This window comes from Canis lupus, chromosome 21 (genome assembly GCF_048164855.1).
Source record: "Canis lupus baileyi chromosome 21, mCanLup2.hap1, whole genome shotgun sequence".
NCBI lineage: Eukaryota > Metazoa > Chordata > Mammalia > Carnivora > Canidae > Canis > Canis lupus.
Window position 1 is genome coordinate 34,516,517 of NC_132858.1, and position 18,293 is coordinate 34,534,809.

An 18,293-nucleotide genomic window follows, 5' to 3' on the forward strand; every position below is an offset into this window, starting at 1 on the left:
CAAGAAAACATTTCAAATGTGGTTTTATTCAGCAAGATATTTATATTGGGGCTGTGGATGTAAGCTTCCTTGATCTCATTTATTTAAAATTTATTTGTGAGTTAGATACTACTTTTTTAATTTCCTAAGCATTTAAAAATTAGAGTCAATTTGAGAGAATATTCTATCTATAGTTGAGAGGATCTCTATATACTTGAATTGTTAATTGTTCCTGATTCATAATCCATCTAATGCATCTGGCCTACGTAGGTAGTGCCTTAGTAAGTGACATTATGTTTAGTACATAATGCAAAGCACACATTGTGTATTTGGAACTGATCTTTACGAACTCTGAGTGCTGGTGTGATCTCTATACCACAGGAAGAATGTCAGACTTCATACAGAAATAAACACAATATTAATGGCACAAAGCATAACTGCCTTTTCCACCAATTAGTTTTATTGGTTTTACTGAAAAAAACTAAATGTCTTGGATCAATTACAGTGATGTTGAGGCTTATCTGTTCGTACCCCAAATCAATTAATCTTTCTAGTTCATGTTCCTGGGTGTCATCTTTGGCTAAGATGAGAGAGAGCCTTGGGCTGGATGGAGTTGTTCATGGACAATCTGGTCTTTAAAATAGGACTCCGTAATCTGCCTCTTAGCAGAAAGTGTAAGCAATTCAGTAATATGCAGGAATTCCAAATAAAACTGAATATGGGGATTTTATATGACTAGATTTCTGTGCCTCGAATGGTTGGGAGGATAAACCCACAGGGTCAAAATTCAAATGAGTATGAGAAAAACTTCATAATTTGAAGAAGTCAAAAAATTTTAGGAGTGAAAGTTTGATTTAAATCCTTTAAAATGATTTTGAATCACACAATTAAAACTTCATGTGAAATTACTGTGTTCTGTTATAAATAAATGTTAGCATATGCATCTATGTATGTTTGAAACCAGTGTTCACCTGTAGCCTCCGTGGCCATCTGAGACCTGGCTATAGAACCTGTTGGTAGTATTGCAGAAATTTGGAGTTGTGCCAGAAAAAGCAGGGTTGAACTGGTTCCTGCATGTGCCTGGATTCACTTCTTCTAAGACGGTAAAAACCTGCCAGGCCCTGGCTTTCAAAGATGGTTTAGTCATGCATGTGCGGCCCATCTGGTGGATGCATAAGGGATTTCCTACTCGGCTCAGCCCTGTAGCCACAAGCATGGTCGCTGCCTCCCCCCACCCTCCCCCTTTCTTTAATCTGTCCTCTCCTGCCAGGAGTGTACAGGCTCTGCAGAACAGGTGCGTCTCCTGCCACTCCAGGGAAATCCTTCGGTAGACACTGTTGGGAGGCAAAATTATAGTCTTCTTTTGCTGCCTAGCTTCCTTGCAGCATAGTTTGATTCAGTGATTCAAATAAAACCTCAAAGATGCAGTTTGCTAATGAAAAATATTTATACTATTAGAGACTGAAGCAAACTATCATCGACTTTTAACCCCTCTGTTTGTGTAATAAAGCTCCCGGTGTTACACGGATTGAACCGTAGCAGGGTCTTTATCTCTCCCCCTCCTCCTCCTTCTTAACCTTCCTCCCTCTCCTCCCTCTCCCCTTCTTCCTCTCTCTCTCTTCCTAAGATTTAGCAGGATACACTTTAATCCCAGGGTTGTAGGGTTGTAGCTAGGGCTAACCGTAGGAGGTCTCCTTCAATACAGTATTGCTTGCCCTTCCTCCCACCTTGGCTCACTGCGCACATCCTCCCAAGTCTGACCTGTAGTGCTTCTGTTCTACTGACTGTAGCGTGGCCTCTCCTCTTCTTTCCTTTTTCCTTCCCTTTCCTTCCCTTTCCCTTTCCCTTTCCCCCTTCCCTTTCCCCCTTCCCTTCCCTTCCCTTCCCTTCCCTTCCCTTCCCTTCCCTTCCCTTCCCTTCCCTTCCCTTCCCTTCCCTTCCCTTTCCTCTTTCTCTCTTTTCTCCTTCCTTCCTTCCTTCCTTCCCCCCCCCCTCGTTTTTAAAACCTGATGGCAGTTAATACCAGGTTTTGAATTTGGGGAGGTACAATTTCAAGTCACAAAATTGTATACACAAATCATTATGGTACAAGATATTTTACAGCCTGTTAACATGACATTGCTATTTTGCGTAGCTGGTGGTCTTACAGCAAATTCTTATTTATATACATGTTTTTGACACATTCAAATTCCAGAAAGATCAAAGTGAAGAAGGGAAAGAGTGGGCCTTTCTAATCATTGTTTATGGTTTAAAATACATTCTACTGTGAACTTATGAATCACATCAGCAATTATTATACTAATTTTCTTTTTTCTTCATGCAGATTTATGAAAAGTATCAAGATTTGTATACTGTGGAGCCAAATAATGCACGGCAGCTGGTGGAAATTGCAGCCAGGGATATTGAGAAACTTCTAAGCAACAGATCTAAAGCTCTGGTGGTGAGTTTTAATTGGATCTGCTCATTTTATTATTTTCATTACTTGTTTTTTTTTTCCACCTTTATTTTCCTTTGTGTGCTTTCTTTACTTCAGAAACTATGTCCATGTAATGTGTTTGTAAAAGGTAAGATATCATAGTTTCATTTGTGAACTCAAAATGATCAGTGGATTACTAATTATTAGTTTATTTTTTATGTTAGATGGCTTTATAACATAGGAACAGCATATTTAATTGGTACATACATCTACTTATACATGTATAAGTTATGATGCATAATAATGTTTAGATCTGTCATACAGCATAAAACCCACAAATATTGCCAGTACCCTTAAAGCTTCCTTTGCAGTATTCTCCTCTGCTTCACCTTCCTCCCTGCCAGAGGCAGCCAAGTTGCTTGATATTTGGTTACTCATTTCTTTTATTTTTATTTTTATTTTTATTTTTATTTTTATTTATTTATTTATTTATTTATTTATTTATTTATTTATTTTATTTTTTTTTATTTTTAAAAATAGAAGTACCTCACATAAATGTGTTGCGAAACATGGTGGTGGTTAGTTTGCTTGTTTCTCAGCTTTATGAAAATCATGTTGTAATGTAGGTAGCCATCAGCGACTTGCTTTCTTCCTTGTTACGTTTGTATGATTTATCTGGGGGTAGCTTTAATTTGCTCTTATTCACAGCTAAATATTATTTTATGAGGGTGTATAACAATTGGCTCATTTATTCCCTCTTGGTAAATTATTATTTGAATTATCTCTAGATGAGCACTACTATGAATACTGCTGCTGAATTTTCTTGAACATGACAATGGTACACATGTGCAGGGATACCTGTAGGGTGTTATGTACGTGGTAGTAGAAATAATAGGCTCACAAAGTCAGCTTTACAGAAGTATGAAAACTGTTTTCCAAAATGGTTGTATCAGTTTACACTTCCGCCAGCTGCATACAAGTCCCCGTTGATCCATATTCTGACCAATAAATGGCCATGTCAGACTTCTCAATTATAGGCCATCAAATGGGTGTAAACTAGTATCTATTTCTTATTAATGAGGCAGACATTTTATATTCTTTAACCATTTTTGTTTCTTTAGTGAAATATCTGTTCATATCTTTTGGACATTTTAATTTTTTAAATTGATTTGTAGGTGGTGTATTCTTGATGGTAGCTCATTTAAGTTCTATATAATGCAAATAACTTTTTGTGACTTGCTTGTGACTTACCTTTTCATTGTCCTTATGGTGTATTTTGATAAAAGATGTTCTTAATGTAGTCAAAGTCACCTTTAAAAAATGTTTATTAAAAAAAAGTTAGTATTTCAGGGTGTGTGTTTTAAAAATCCTTCCCCATCTTGAGATTGTAAATATTTGTTATTTATTTATTTTTTAGGGAGTTTTATTTATTTATTCATGAGAGACACAGAGAGAGAGGCAGAAACATAGGCAGAGGGAGAAACAGGCTCCCTGCGGGGAGCCCGATGTGGGACTCGATCCTGGACTCCATCCCGGGACACTGGGGTTATGCCCTGATCCAAAGGCAGGTGCTCAACCACTGAGCCACCCAGACATCCCTGTTATATTTTTTTATTATAAAAAGTTCTGTGTCTTTAAGATTTCTTTAATCTACCTTCAGCTGATGTCAGTATATAGTATTAAGTTGCACTTTAAATTAAATGTTTTCCTAACCAATTTTCCCAGGGCCATTATTTAGCTTCCATTACTGCAGTGGGCTCCAGTTATCAAGCTAGATATCTAGTAGGTCCAGTCCCTCACCATATTCTTCAGAAGGATCTTGAGTGTTTTTTTTTTAAAGGGTTTTTAAAAATTTATTTATTCATGAGGGACACAGAGAGAGAGGCAGAGACATGCAGAGGGAGAAGCAGGCTCCCTGCAGGGAGCCCGACGTGGGACTGGATCCCAGGACCCCAGGATCATGCCCTGAGCTGAAGGCAGATGCTCAATCACTGAGCCACCCAGGTGTCCCGGATCTTGAGTATTCTTGAACTTTCACATGTAATCTAAATTTTAGATTCAGCATGTTATTACCCAGTAAAATCCTTACTGGGATTTTGATTGATTTGCATTGACTCAGACCAAATTGGGAAGACTGATATCATTATGATATTTTGCTTTCACTTTATAAATATACTATTCTCACCGTTGAGCAAAATTTTATTCCATTCAACAACATTTTAAAACTTCTTCGTGGAGTTCCTATACATCTTCTGTTAGATATAATGCTGGAGCTTACGTTTAGCTTCTGTTAGTCTACAAATCACAGCATTGTTACAAGAATTTGTCCCAGGACAACTCTGAATTTCCGGTTTACTTATCACTCACAGTTCAGATTTTTAGCTTACTATATTATATGTATATCTTGGCACTCAGAAATTTTGCCTGCTTTTTTGACACTTATAAATCTTTGTTTCTTAAAATATCCAGGATCTTGTTGTAATGTAACAGGAGAGTTCTTTGGAATATTTAAAATACCGTATTGGCAGAAGTTGAAACATTTAATTTTTAAGAAATATATAAATGAGTTATCCATGAGAAGAGAAGTTTTCATTACTGGAGGATTCAATGCATTCTTCCTTTCAGTTTTTAAGCATCATTTGTAGATATTAAGTGTGTTTTTTAATTAAGGTTTATTTAATAAAAATAAGATACATATTTTCTACTTAAGTGGTTAATATTCACTCAATGACAACTGGAAAGGATTCCAATTATATTAATTTTTATCAGCTTACCTTTTTCCTCCGAAAGTAAGAAGTAGATAATCCGGACATCAAAGTCCCATGAAAAAAGACCATAGAATGAAATATGATGTATCTTGCCTTAATTGGATTAGGATGGAGCCTATTGAGACCTTCTTTTCTATCATTTGGAATTGAAGCTCTAGACACCTGGTGCATTATTTGAGTCCTATGGGGGATAAGTGACTATCCTAATGCATGAATGGCAGAGTACAGAAACCACAATGACTGTTTAATTGTAGAATTAGATTATATGTCAGGGAGAAAGAGTCCTGTTTGTTTTCAAACTAAATTCTTTATTTAACTTTTTTGATTCTACAAAAACAGAAAACACATTATTTCAAAGGGAAATGTTTTGAAGCTAATTGAAAAACAGGTGCTACATTGTACTGTAAATGAATGCAAGATAGCATTATTAATTAAGCTCTATTTTTGTTGTAGGCTTATACTCAGGAAGACTTCTTGACTAAAAGAGCTTAATTTATCTGAGCAGGTTGCCAGTGTAATTCCACAAGTAAATATACTGGAAAAGTAATGAATATATAAATTTGAGGTAGATGATAAAATTTAATACCAGTTAGACCTTATGAGCATTTAGTAAGTAATAGTATCTGATTATTTCTCATAGTGAACTAAGCTCTTGATATCATTATTAGTGTCATTTTTTCAGTGAGAAAACGGAGTCTTTGAGAAATCCTCTAACTTGCTCAAAGAAATTTATCTGATAACTAATGTATGTCAGTGCTTCTTAAATTTTAATGAACATTAGTTCAGCTGTGGCACTTGTTAAAATGTACTAGCTTATTCAGTAGACCTGGCCAGAGATACTACAGTTCTAATAAGCTCCCAGGTGATATTGATACTTCCAGTACAAAAACTATGAATTAGCAAGAATGGAAGAGCATTCAGATTCAGGTGTCTGACTTCAAGCTCTGCATTCTTACTTACTACAGAAATACATCTTTTGGCATGAAAAAAGTTTATAATCATAGAGGAAATGACTAAGGAGTATGCTATAAACTATTGTTCATTCAGATTACTTAAGAATTGGATATTCCAGTTGATAGAATATTCTGGAAGGTTATGAATTTTTTTAGTGACTCCTATATCAATTACCCATCTTCAAAAAATGACTAAATGAAAATAATAGAATATTGAAAATTTTTTTCTTTTTTATTTAAATGTGAGAAAATTTTAAACCCTTATTCTTCTTCAGTATCAAGATTGGAACGTAAGATGAAGAACTAAATTCAGTTCGTTTTTTACTCACATATGTACTGAAGAAATTGCCGGTTTATAGTTAATAATTCAGTTTGTTTTATCTTTTAAAGAAAATGAACAGCTGGAGGCTTTTCTTTAACCAACCTTCCTTCCTTCCTTCCTTCCTTCCTTCCTTCCTTCCTTCCTTCCTTCCTTCCTTCCTTTTAGTGGAATGATTACTTTTCAATATCTGCGATACTTTTTATTGTGCATGCATATACACAGATTTTATGTTTTTGAACCTTAGATTTTAAATTCTGTTAAAGCCTGTTGATTTAAAACGGAATTGTAATTTGTTGTATTGCTTTTTGTTTATCTTGCATTTGCTTAAGTGTTTGACTCTAAACTACTCCTACCAAGATTTTCTTTTTTTTTTTTTATTCACACTTATTTAATGCTGTGGTCTTTTTATCTGTTCCCTCAACCAGCATTAGAGCTGAAAGAGAAATCAATCAATCATTTTTAGTTACTTTTGCCCTAAAACTATCTCTTTTATAGCAGAACAGACTTTTGCTTAAAAAGTGATTGCTTAAAAAAACAGTTAAATGATTGGTTTTTTGGTTTTGTTTTGTCTTTACAACTATATAAAAACATGTTTCTGATGATTGATGTTCATTAGGCTCTTACATATAGCCTGTGAAGTAGGAACACTAAACGTTTACTTATTCTTGTTTCATAAATGAGGAAATTCAGACAGATCAGTGTCCTTGCTCAAGACTTGTTTAGATGAAATGAAGTAGTGGTGCAATTCAATTTGAGGGTATCAGTCTACAATCTTTATTTTTTGTTTTCCTTCCAAGCCCAAGCAGGTAATTTCAAACACTTTATTCCCCAAATTATTTCTAAATGACTATTTTTCTGGCATTTGTTACATCTTTGTCTCAGAAAATGGCTTAATGGGATGATTATTAACATTAATCAACATTAACATTATTAATTGCTAATATTGAATTATTCTTAAACAGTCTCAAATCAAAGAATGTTTACAAGCAACAACTCTCTCCACAAAAACACCACAAAATCACAGTAAACATTTAACATAGTTATTATCCACATTTATTTTAGCCTGAACTAGGCTGGAAAAACCTGCAACTATGCACACATAGCTCATGGGAGAAGGCTCTTCAGCACAATAATGTTCCAATTTCTAGTGGTGCCTTCTGAAGGATGGAGGTGAATAAAATCAGTGGTCTCATGCATGGTTCACTAACCTGCCTGGCTAAGGAAATTTGCTGAGTAAATGAAGGTTTCCAGATATTTTGCTAAAAGAAAATAGGATAAAGGTTGTAATAACTGAATTTCTGTGGTGACACTTTTGCAATTATGGTGTATCCTGTCTCCCTCTGGTGTCCTGGTAACTTTAATTAAAACTATTTCAGTTTATTACAAAGCTTTAAATATTGTAATATGCCCAACCTTTTTTTCTATTCTTGATATTGAGCTTATGATTAGAAAATGAAAAGAAGAAAATGACAAATGTTTTCAATGATTCTTAAAGTAGGGTCTTTTTTCTGGAGGATTACATTACTGTTGTTTAATCAAACTGGTTGTGTTTTCTTTTTCTTTCTTTCTTTTTTTAATGTTTCTTTAGCTCCTAAACCCATGGTTCTGCCTCTTTCACGTTTGTCAGAAATGCCTCTAGAGTTGGCTAAAAATGCAGGTTCCCGACCTTTATCTCTAGAGATTTTAACTTGGAAACATAGGAAGAAATCTCAGAAAATTTAGGTTCAAAGAGGTGGTAAAGAGATACAGGAGGAAATGTGAAATTCTTCAGAGACTCAAAGAAGAGTAAAAAATGTATTGTATTTGGCTACTAAGAGTCAATGTTTTACTTCTGTGAAAACAGATTTATTAGAATGTGTTGGAACAGAGTAAAGACTACAGTGTTAAAAAGTGATTGGGACATGATAAATTGTCAAGAAATTTGTGTCTTCATGAAATTTGGTAGGACAGTGAAACAGAAACATGGAGTCTTATTAAATACTTTGTTTTTCTTTTCTGTTTGTTTTTGAGAATGGAGGTATATAAGTATATTTATAGACTGAAAGAGAGGAATCTGTAACATTTGGGGGAAAAAAAAACCCAAAACCCAAAAAAACAAACAACCTGAATGTTGAAGATTGACTCCAGTAAAAACAGGTACAGAGAAGATCAGAGTCATGCCATTTGTCTTTGAAAAGATAGTGGTATTTTTCACTTGAGACAAAAGAGATATTAAAAATGAATAAAGACTTTGCAGATAGAGAAAATCTGAAAGTCCCACTGAATTACTGCTTCTCTCTTGGTGAAGTAGACGTTAATATTTTATGTGAAGAATGAAGGGGCTGTGGGAACTTCAGGACCATACTAAAGACCATACTAAAGAAAAAGTGGAGAGTTTGCTGTGGGTAAGTGAAGTGGCTGATAAATAAAACCTAGGGCCTTCCTAACACTGAGAAAAAACAGAAGGCACAAAATACCTTCATATTCTAAAAATGAGGTCTTGGGCTTCATATGAATTTGAAAGAGCTCTCTGAAATTCTGTGTGTGTGTGTGTGTGTGTGTGTGTGTTTTGACCATTAGTTCAAAATTTGTCTTGTAGTTATAAATTTATCCAGATTGACAAGAACGAGAGAAATTACTTTGGAAAGAGTATGAAATGTTGTGCTATTTCTGTGTTCCCAGAAGAACACGAGTATGCTTACTCTTCTTTTGTTAGTATAAATGTCTTTGAGAGGATTACTCAGATTGTTTATATACATATATCCCTTTGACTCTGCGAGTGGTAAAGGGACCAGGTAGTCTGCATGTGTTTTGCAAAGCTGAGATTACTTTTATTTATTTGGTTTTGATACATGCCTCTAGATGCTAAACATGCAGTGCTGAGGCTAGACATGCTGTCCTGGTGGCTGAGCAATGAAAGGTGGCTTCACTCTGTACAAGCTTACACACAGAAGAGGTAGGCCTTGTAGGACAGCCTACAGCTACCTACAGAGCTGGTCTGCAACTCCAGGAAGTAGGGCTTCCTGCCAAGGCCAAAGCCAGTTTAGCAGAAAGAGGTAGATGGGAATTGAGGGGTAGAGCAGTAAATGGCAGCCAGAAGTGTGGGATTGCAATTGTATGAACTGCCTGGCTTCAGGCAATGCAGAAAAGCACCTCCTAAGAAGGGAACATTTGCTGCTCTCAGAGAGGACCAACACATAATTACAGTCAAGAAAGGGCCTTCCGTTGCCAGCTTCTCATAGTGATGCTGCTAAAATCAGCACCTGTGAGCTGGTAAGGGGCGGGGGGTGCAGATGGGATCAGGAGAAAAAGCTCAGAGAGTGGAAATAGATCTCTCCCATACTTCTTAATCTGAATCTCCTGAAATTTCTTAGCCTGAACCAGTACCAGGCTAGTAATGGGATTACAAATAAATTTTAAATTAGGCTTATTAGACTTTCAATTTTTAACCTAGATTAGATATTTTAATTGATAAGCTGAGATTATTTTTAGGGATAGAAGTAGTATATACAATGCTGAATGGAAAAGTTACAGACTCTGTAAGGCTTGAAGTTATGTTCAAATATGATTAATACTCAAGGCAACTAATGAGCAATTTAAACAGATGGCAGGTTTGTTTTCTCTCATGTAACAAGAAACCTGGAGGTAGGTAGCTCAAGAGGTTTGTGGAAGTCCCATTCTGTTATTTCTTGTCCATCTCACTCAGTAACCTCTGGCTCCAAGAGGAAGCAAGAAATGTGGTGCCTTTAATTAAAATGTATATCCATCCAGCCAGTGTCTCCATGAAGACCTTTTCAAGATTTAGAGTGTGTTTTAGGGAAGAATGCCTAGAGAAAATTCAAATTAAGGAAGCAGAGGAAAGAGAGGAAAACATTGTTGGGATGTATGTATGTATGTAGAGTCCCACTCCTTCAAAATAATCATTATATGAACAACTAAATCAGCTTTCTCCAGCAAGGTGTTGGCACAGTATGGGTGGTAGTACTTGAAAGGACTGCCAAATCCATCTTGGGTTGAAAATTGGCAGGATATATTTTGTAAACATCAAGGATACTTAAGAATTAGCGGTAGTTGAAAAGTTTGAAATCATGAGCCACGGTACGTGGTCTGGTAATTGTCAAGAATTCCAAGTTCAAGAGAGGAGACATTTTTATGTGGATAAAGTGTAAGATTATAGGGAACGTTGGAGAAACAAGACATTGTGGTAAATGTTGGAAATTTGAGAAATGAAGAGTTCTAGTGATGACAAGATTGAGGCATGAGTGAGTGAGCAGGTTACTAAGATGGAAAAGAGTGAAAGGTTTTAGGGTTTTAATGGTGCTGAGCAAGTTAATAATCAGCACTTAGTGAATGTATACTATGGTCCAAACACTTTGCTAGGCTCTTCCTATATATGTCTACCACAACTTATATTCTACAAAGTTGGTATAACTGTTTTCATTTTACAGATGAAAAAGGGAAAGTTCAGAGAATTTAAAAAATTTCAATTATACAGAGCTGGCGAATAAATCAAACCCACTTACGTATCTCTACAGAATACTTGGTGTTTCCTGTGTGCCTCCATTAGTTTAAAAACATACAACATTAACTCATTTAGTCTTCACAATGCATCAGAAAACTCACCTGAAAACTTAGAAAAATTGAAGGTCTTGCCCAAGTCTTACATAGAGTGGCATATTTGGGCTTGAGTTCCTGTTTTTAGATTATATAGTTGTTAGCTCAGTGCACAATATTTCTCACCTCAGTGACATCTCAACAATCTTAGCCAAAATATATTTATGTGTCATTTGTCCAGTCAACTTAGATCTCTCCTTAAAGGTGCCATTATGCCTTTAATGGAGTCCCATGGTAGCTTTGGATTAAACTCCTGGCATGTCAGCATCTTCATCTGTTTCGTTTGGCCCATCGCATCTAACACATACTTAAAGCGGAAGTTAGCTACTAATAAAATACGGACGTACATAACCTGCAGAATGTCTTCTCAGTTAATGTTTTTGCAATAAAATGACTCTTGAGTTTTGAAATCCAGTTTTCACAGAGTAGACAGATTTCTCAGTAAGGTATTTTTCTTTCTTGGTTTCTTTTTTGCTGATTCCTATAAGGTAACTATTTATATTTACAGCCTCCAAACTCAGTATTTTTTAAATAATGTGATATCTGGGAAGAGTCTTAATTTACATTCTAAATTCAATTAGCACATCAGAATCCTGTGTAGATGCTTTAAAGAGCAGGCCAGGTGCCAACCATGGAGATGTGCGTGTTTGCTGTTGGCACTGAGAGGCCACGCAGGCTGATTGTCCGTTAACAATCCTATTTATCTTTTCATCAGGAAGCAGTGTTTGTAGTGCTTTTACATTCTCGTTTAAGAGTTTCTTATATTCGCTAAATGCATGTTATACTGTTCTACTTAGGTTTTAAAAAGTTGGTTAGGGGTATGGATTGATATACATACACTATGAATTTTTTCCATTCAACATAATAAATGATAGACTTTCAGAATTTTTCACTCAAAATATATCAGGTTTTTGGGAAGCAGATTACTGGGTTAAATGGGAGATGCCTGTATTTCTTGATACTATTTGTTAATGTGTCAAATGGAAATCTCTAGCAATACCATCACATTTCCTCTCTCAGGTTACACACTTTAGGGGCAGCTTTATGGATTTTTAAATCTAACATAACGATAGGAATTGGGGGACAAATAGAAGGGATGGTGAAGCACCCAGACCTATGTTTAGGACTTCTTAAATGACACTACAAGGGAAACAGATCCATATGCCCTGGAACTAGGTGGCTACTCTTTACCAACTCAGTGTTTTAATTTTGATTGTATTCTGTTCTAATTAACATGTTCTTTAAAGGTTAGCAGTGAAGTGTTTTGAAACAGTACTTTCTGTTGTAAATGACTTGGTGCCAGAGTGAATTTTCTCCGTCCCTCATTCCATCAAGTAGTGTCTGCGCTAAGTGACCGTGTAAACAAAGACACTTTTGAAAAAAAGGTAGTCGCCTTTAACTGGCAGGGCACAATGAAAGGTATAGAGAGCCTAGTTTTTTAACAGAATGTGTTCAAACAGTGTAGGTTTCAAGCAACAGTTGTAGTCTCTTTATGGTCAAAGAAATGTCTTTTGGGAATGTGATTTTCATAGTCTTGAGTTGCCTTAATTCCATAGGATCCAAAAGTAATATTTAAAATATCAGTAAGAGCCTTATTCTGTTGGCAATTTGACCAAAGTAACGTGTGTTCTGATAATGCAGCCATTGAAAAATTCGTGTAAAAGAGTGTTGGGTTTGTTGATTGCATTTAGGAAATGAGAATTTGATGCATGAAGGGACTTACAAAGCTTACGTAGGCTGGAATGACTATGTAGTTTGTGGGGCCCAGTACAAAATGAAAATGTGGCCCTACTTTTTAAAAAGTGATCATGAATTTTTAAGATGGCAGCAGCCGAGTGTTGCACCAGTTGTCGGGTCTTCCTGAGCAGTCTTAATTCGATTACACAGGTGGCACATCCATGAAGCTGGCCAACCTTGCACCCAGGTGACTAATGGGACAACTGGACCTGGTCATGGGATTTGTCCAGTCCTGTTCCTATGATGATCGTCATCAGTCTTCACTTGGTGACTTGAGAGTTTATAAAACCTGTAACAATTGTTAAAAGATTACCTCAAAGTGAGGCAAAAAAAAAAAAAAATCCATTTTTCTTTCTACTTTTTTTTAATGAAATTATAAACTTGTCCCAAGAGCATGATAGAAATGCTCCGATTTAAATGTGCTAGTAGTATGATGGTTTGCATAAAAATAAATCTAGACAAACTAGGGTTAATCTAAGGCCACCCTCTTTGATTCATATAATAGGATTTGTAGCTCAAACTTCATAGTATGCCATATATTTGGAGAGAATCTGATCAAGCAGTGTTTACTCTAAACACTGTTTTAACTGTTTAATGACTTGAACTTCCAGTGGTGGTCTGATTCCTGAATATTCTTAACTTCGTTTTTTTTTAATCTAGTGTTAATCTTTTTACCCATTAACCCCTTATTATCCTATTGCAGAATTACATAAACTCTAAACCCTAAACCTTCTTCGGTGAATTCATTTTCTGGCTTTCACTGAATGACACGCAGGTGGAAGACCTTTATGTGATAGGCAGTGCCATCCCAGCTTTTTTTTTTTTTTTTTGATATACATGACGATTCTTTTTGATTCTATTCTCAATAATTTTTTAGAGGTTATAAAATCAAGAACTGCTTTTGCAAAGATGAGCTGTCTTTGCCTTCCTTAAAATCCCCTGACACAATCTACCATCAGAATGACGGAAAGCCCCGTTAATTTTAATTAAAATATCATAGAATCATAAATCTTGTAGGAATTTGGGGAATTCATTTTTCTGACCTCCTTTCAGGCAGGTAAATGTCTAAACTACCAAGATTAGGGACGGTGTCGTTCTTTTCTCAAATATTTTTGGCGACGAAACTTCCCATTATTTGTAATGCCTTGCTGTTGTTACTTTGCTTGTTTTTCAAGAAATTATTTCTAACATCCACGTCCTTTTCTCATTTAAAACTATTTTGTTTTCTGTTCTCTGTGTGCATTACATTTCGATTGGCCTAATCCTTATAAGACCATCTAATTTTGTGTGTGTGTGTGTGTGTTGGGAGGGTTGAGGGTGGCGAGAACCATCGACTCATCATGGCTTAGCATTCCTAACAAATAATGATGATTCCTGTTTGCTGAGTAGTCATCATTGCTGGGCATTGTTTTAAATTGTTTACCCGTTTCAGATTCAAGCTTCAGAACAATCTTACGTGGCAGGTACATTATGGTGTCTGAGGATGAGGGGTTGCCCTGACGAAGCAAAGCTGTCTAACTCAGTACTAAGTGGAACAGGTTAATCCTGGGCATCGCTGACTCTCCCTCTGCCTTTTAATAAGCCAGGCCCTGTAACCTAAGGAGCTGTAGCTTCTTTAGCGTTCCTGTATATGTATATGGACGTGTTTTCTATTCCTTTTACATTTTGTGCTGTGTTCTGGAACTTATCAAAGATTTATTCTCCAACTTCCTTAAAACGTAGAGGTCAGAATTGAAGATGGTAATTTAATTTGTAAGGGAGCACTCAGAACAATCACAGTGTAACGGCAAGTTAACCGTTTTTCATACATGTGATCCAGCAGCAAGAGGTGTTATTTATTCTTTGTGGGTTGTATGGTAGATGATATGTATATTAGATGATTCTGATATATTTTTAACTTATGTTGATAAATATACAAGTATATCCTTGTAAATAATTTAAACAGTACAAAAATATAGCGTAAGATGAAAATCAAACTTCTCTTTAGAATCCACTAGAGTAAATGACTTTTTTTTTTTTTTTACACAATTTGGTGATTACCCTTTACCCATCCTGTGTGTGTGTGTGTGTGTGTGTGTGTGTGTGTGTGATTTACCAATATTGTTTATGGAGATGTTTATGTCACTGGATTCTAATGCATATAGTTATTTTAATAGCTTTGTAGTATTTATTATATTAATATATTATTTATTTAGCCAGTCTCCTATTGAGAGACTTTGTTTCTATATTGTTAACATAGACAGTACTAATACTGTCTATAGCACATCTTTACATATGGAGAAATTTTTGATTTTTATTTTCTTAGAATTAAGTCATATAAAAGGATGGATGAGTCAAAACACAGGTGAGACATTTATACTTTTCTTTTAAGAAAACAGACATCTTTAATCTTTCCACCAATTTCTTCTTCCCTTTTTTTATATTTGTTTTTAAATAACAGGGCTTCTGATAGACTCAGGTGGGAGTCACAAGGTTGTCTTTAGCCCAGTATAATAAGTTAAATACGGTTCCTTAAACAAGACTTAATTTTAAATGATAGTTTTTAATTATTATAATAATGTCAAAAACTCATACTGTTCTCTACAGATTAGTGCCTTTGTTGTTGGCAACATAATCAGTGCAAAATTAACAGGCTGGCTGGGGCAAACATCTGTCTTCCAGATTTATTTAAAAAAAAAATCAGCCTAAGAGTTGCTGTTGCTGATTATGCATACCAGCTCATATGCTCTATCTCGCGTGCATTATCTCAGCCACAGGCAGCATGCCAACACGCCGCACTGTGCGTGAGTGATCCTGCTGTCGGCAGACCTTGTATTCTAGGGCATCTGACACCATCGAAGCCCAGTTAAGAGCAAAAACCAAGTTGTGTCTTGACAGGCGAGGCATTAGTTACAAAAGATTGTCCACGCCTTCTGTGGCTAATTTATTCATTTAGTCCCAGGACTCATTACTCCCTAATTGCAGCTGCTCCTGTAAATGTTGGTCTCTTGTTGCCTGACAGTCCAATCGCTTCTCATTGTTTGTACTGATTTTTTTCTCAGAAATTCTAGGTCAGCTGACTCCAAAGTCCAATAACACATCATAATGACTCATTTTCTACAAGAGGGCTTACAGAGAATTTATTGCCCTATATACATTACTGCCTATGCCATTTTTTCTTCTGCACAACAGAATGTGACCTCTTAAAAAGGAAGAGAATTAAATAAATCATCTTGTATGATATTTATGTGCTCAGAATACTTCTTTATGATGCGAATGTGCAATAGCCATTTTTGCTAGTAGTTAATCATAATGAGTTTGACTTTTGCAGAAATGTCCATTTTCTTTAAATGACTTTGCACACATCAACTTGCTCCACTCGAATGGGCTTTTTTAGACTTAGGAGATCAAAACACATTAATAGAGTATATAATTTCTCATGCCTTTATTTAGTAACTACAGTTTGACCCTCTAATTGTATCCATTGGGATGAAATTAATCCCCACAGTTTCTCAGTAGAGAGTGATGACATTTTTAAGTTCAAATATTACAGTGTTCTAAAACTAACAAAGACCTTATATAACACCTTAAATAGAAGGATAATAGTAATAATAATAATTTATTAAATGATCACTGTATTCTAGGCACTGTGCTAAGGACTTTATTTGCATTTATTTATTTAGTCCTTACAACATACTTTTGCTCTTGGTCTTAAAATAATCCCCATTTTATGGAGATACTTTGCCTAAGGATTTGAATCCAGATCCATGTAATTCCCAAACTTGATAGCATTTCTTCTCATTCTGCTTTGACTTCCTATGTGCCAGATACTCTACTGAGTAGAGTATTATTCCATTTAATAATTTCTTCTCTCTTCCTCTCTCCTTCTCCCCTCTTCTTCCTACTCTTGTTCTTCTTCCTCCTTCTCTTCTTCTCACTATTACATAATGTGATAAGGGGAGGAAGTATAGAATTGGAAATTTTGAAGTATATTCAGAGGTCATGTAATTCTAGGTTGGTATTTTTCTTTCAAAATAAGATTATTTTCTTTATTTTTATTTTTTAAAGATTTTATTTATTTATTCATGAGAAACACAGAGAGAGAGAGAGAGAGAGAGAGAGAGAGAGAGAGAGTGGCAGAGACACAGGCAGAGGGAGAAGCAGGCTTCATGCAGGGAGCCTGACATGGGACTCGATCCTGGGTCTCCAGGATCAGGCCCTAGGCTGTAAGCGGCGCTAAACTGCTGAGCCACAGGGGTTGCCCTATTTTCTTTATTTTATATAAGATGTGCTACACACAAGAATTGGCAGTGGTTCCTTATTTTAATTTTAGTGGCAGTGATGGACTGAAAGAGAAGAAAGAAGGAATAGAGGGAACAAAAGAGAGAGGATCTGACTTTTCCATGACTGTCATGCGTTTAGTACTCATGTAAAACTGTGTGGATGTTGGCTGATGGAGGCAGAGATCACAAAATCCTAAATTTTTTTATTAAGTTCAGTTGTAGTTACTTGGGCTTATATAGGAATATGAGCCATTTAAGAGTATCTACAAGTCAGAGACTGTGCTGAGACTTTTATGCCCATAAATGAATATAGTCTGGGAGTGGTTTAGGGAGACTCTGGTCTGACTATTACACCAGTTGTAGTAAAAGATAAAAAAATAATTGTTCTTATTTCTAAACTTGTGCTTAAATACCCTGTAGATAATCACTCTCATTATGATCAATGAAACCAACATCCATACGTACATACATACCTTTGCACGTACATACGCACATGTCCATGCCTACATATACACACATACACATGTATAATATTGCCCAGTTAGTTGACATCTCAGGAAATAAATGTTATTGGCTCCTAAAGCCTTGGTAGATAATAAGCAAAGATGCAGAGCTAATTGGATCACGTGCAGTTCTAAACTTCAGGTATACTTAAATGACCAACTTTTAACTACAGTTAGTGAAAAAATGGATGTGAGGGGCACCTGGCTCCAGCATTTGTCAGCCCACTGATCAGCAGGGTTGACTTGGCCGATCCGGTTGGCTAGGTGGTGTGCCCTTCCTCACGATCTGTGTGTAACCCTCCTGAAGCCGCATGCTAGGCCAAAGAGAGGTTGGATCTTCAGTCACGGTATCTGAGTAGCTGTGCTCCCCCGCTGGAAGCTGCAAACCAACTCTTAAGTTCCATTTGTAGGAGAAGATAGAGTGGTCAAGCTTCAGAGACCGCGGACACATCCCAAGGAGGCACTGCATGTGGCAGTCATCTTTGAAATCGATAGATACGTAGAGACGGAGAGAGTTCGGGAGAAAGGAGGAGAAAGAGTGAAGCAGGACATGGTGTACAGTTAAAAGACAAGACGTCTTACTCATTTTTAAAAAGAGAGAGAGAGAGAGGCCGAGGCATCATGAGAGTGGGAAGGTAAGACCTGGAGGCCAACTGAGTTTCCTGAGTAGAATACAAACAACTTGCAACAGCTCTCTTAGAATGTTGATGCTTCAGAAACATTCTAGATGTTTATTGTAGTCACTGTTACTCGTTTGCCC

At 36.2% G+C, this 18,293-nt stretch overlaps 1 protein-coding gene and 1 long non-coding RNA gene across 9 annotated transcripts in view; one reads left to right on the forward strand and one right to left on the reverse strand.

The window, feature by feature from the left end:
- Window positions 1–18,293, forward strand: part of CACNA2D1 (calcium voltage-gated channel auxiliary subunit alpha2delta 1) — a 475,442-nt gene that overhangs the window by 98,987 nt on the left and 358,162 nt on the right. For all 8 annotated transcript variants that reach the window (XM_072791358.1, XM_072791360.1, XM_072791359.1 and 5 more), the window contains exon 3: window positions 2,303–2,419. In XM_072791358.1, coding sequence (XP_072647459.1) covers window positions 2,303–2,419 — 117 coding nt within the window. The remainder of the gene's footprint in view (window positions 1–2,302; window positions 2,420–18,293) is intronic.
- On the reverse strand, window positions 16,393–18,227 carry LOC140613012 (uncharacterized). Its single transcript, XR_012014136.1, has 2 exons — window positions 17,735–18,227; window positions 16,393–16,684 (listed from the first exon to the last, which is right to left on the reverse strand). It is a non-coding gene; the product is annotated as an uncharacterized lncRNA (long non-coding RNA).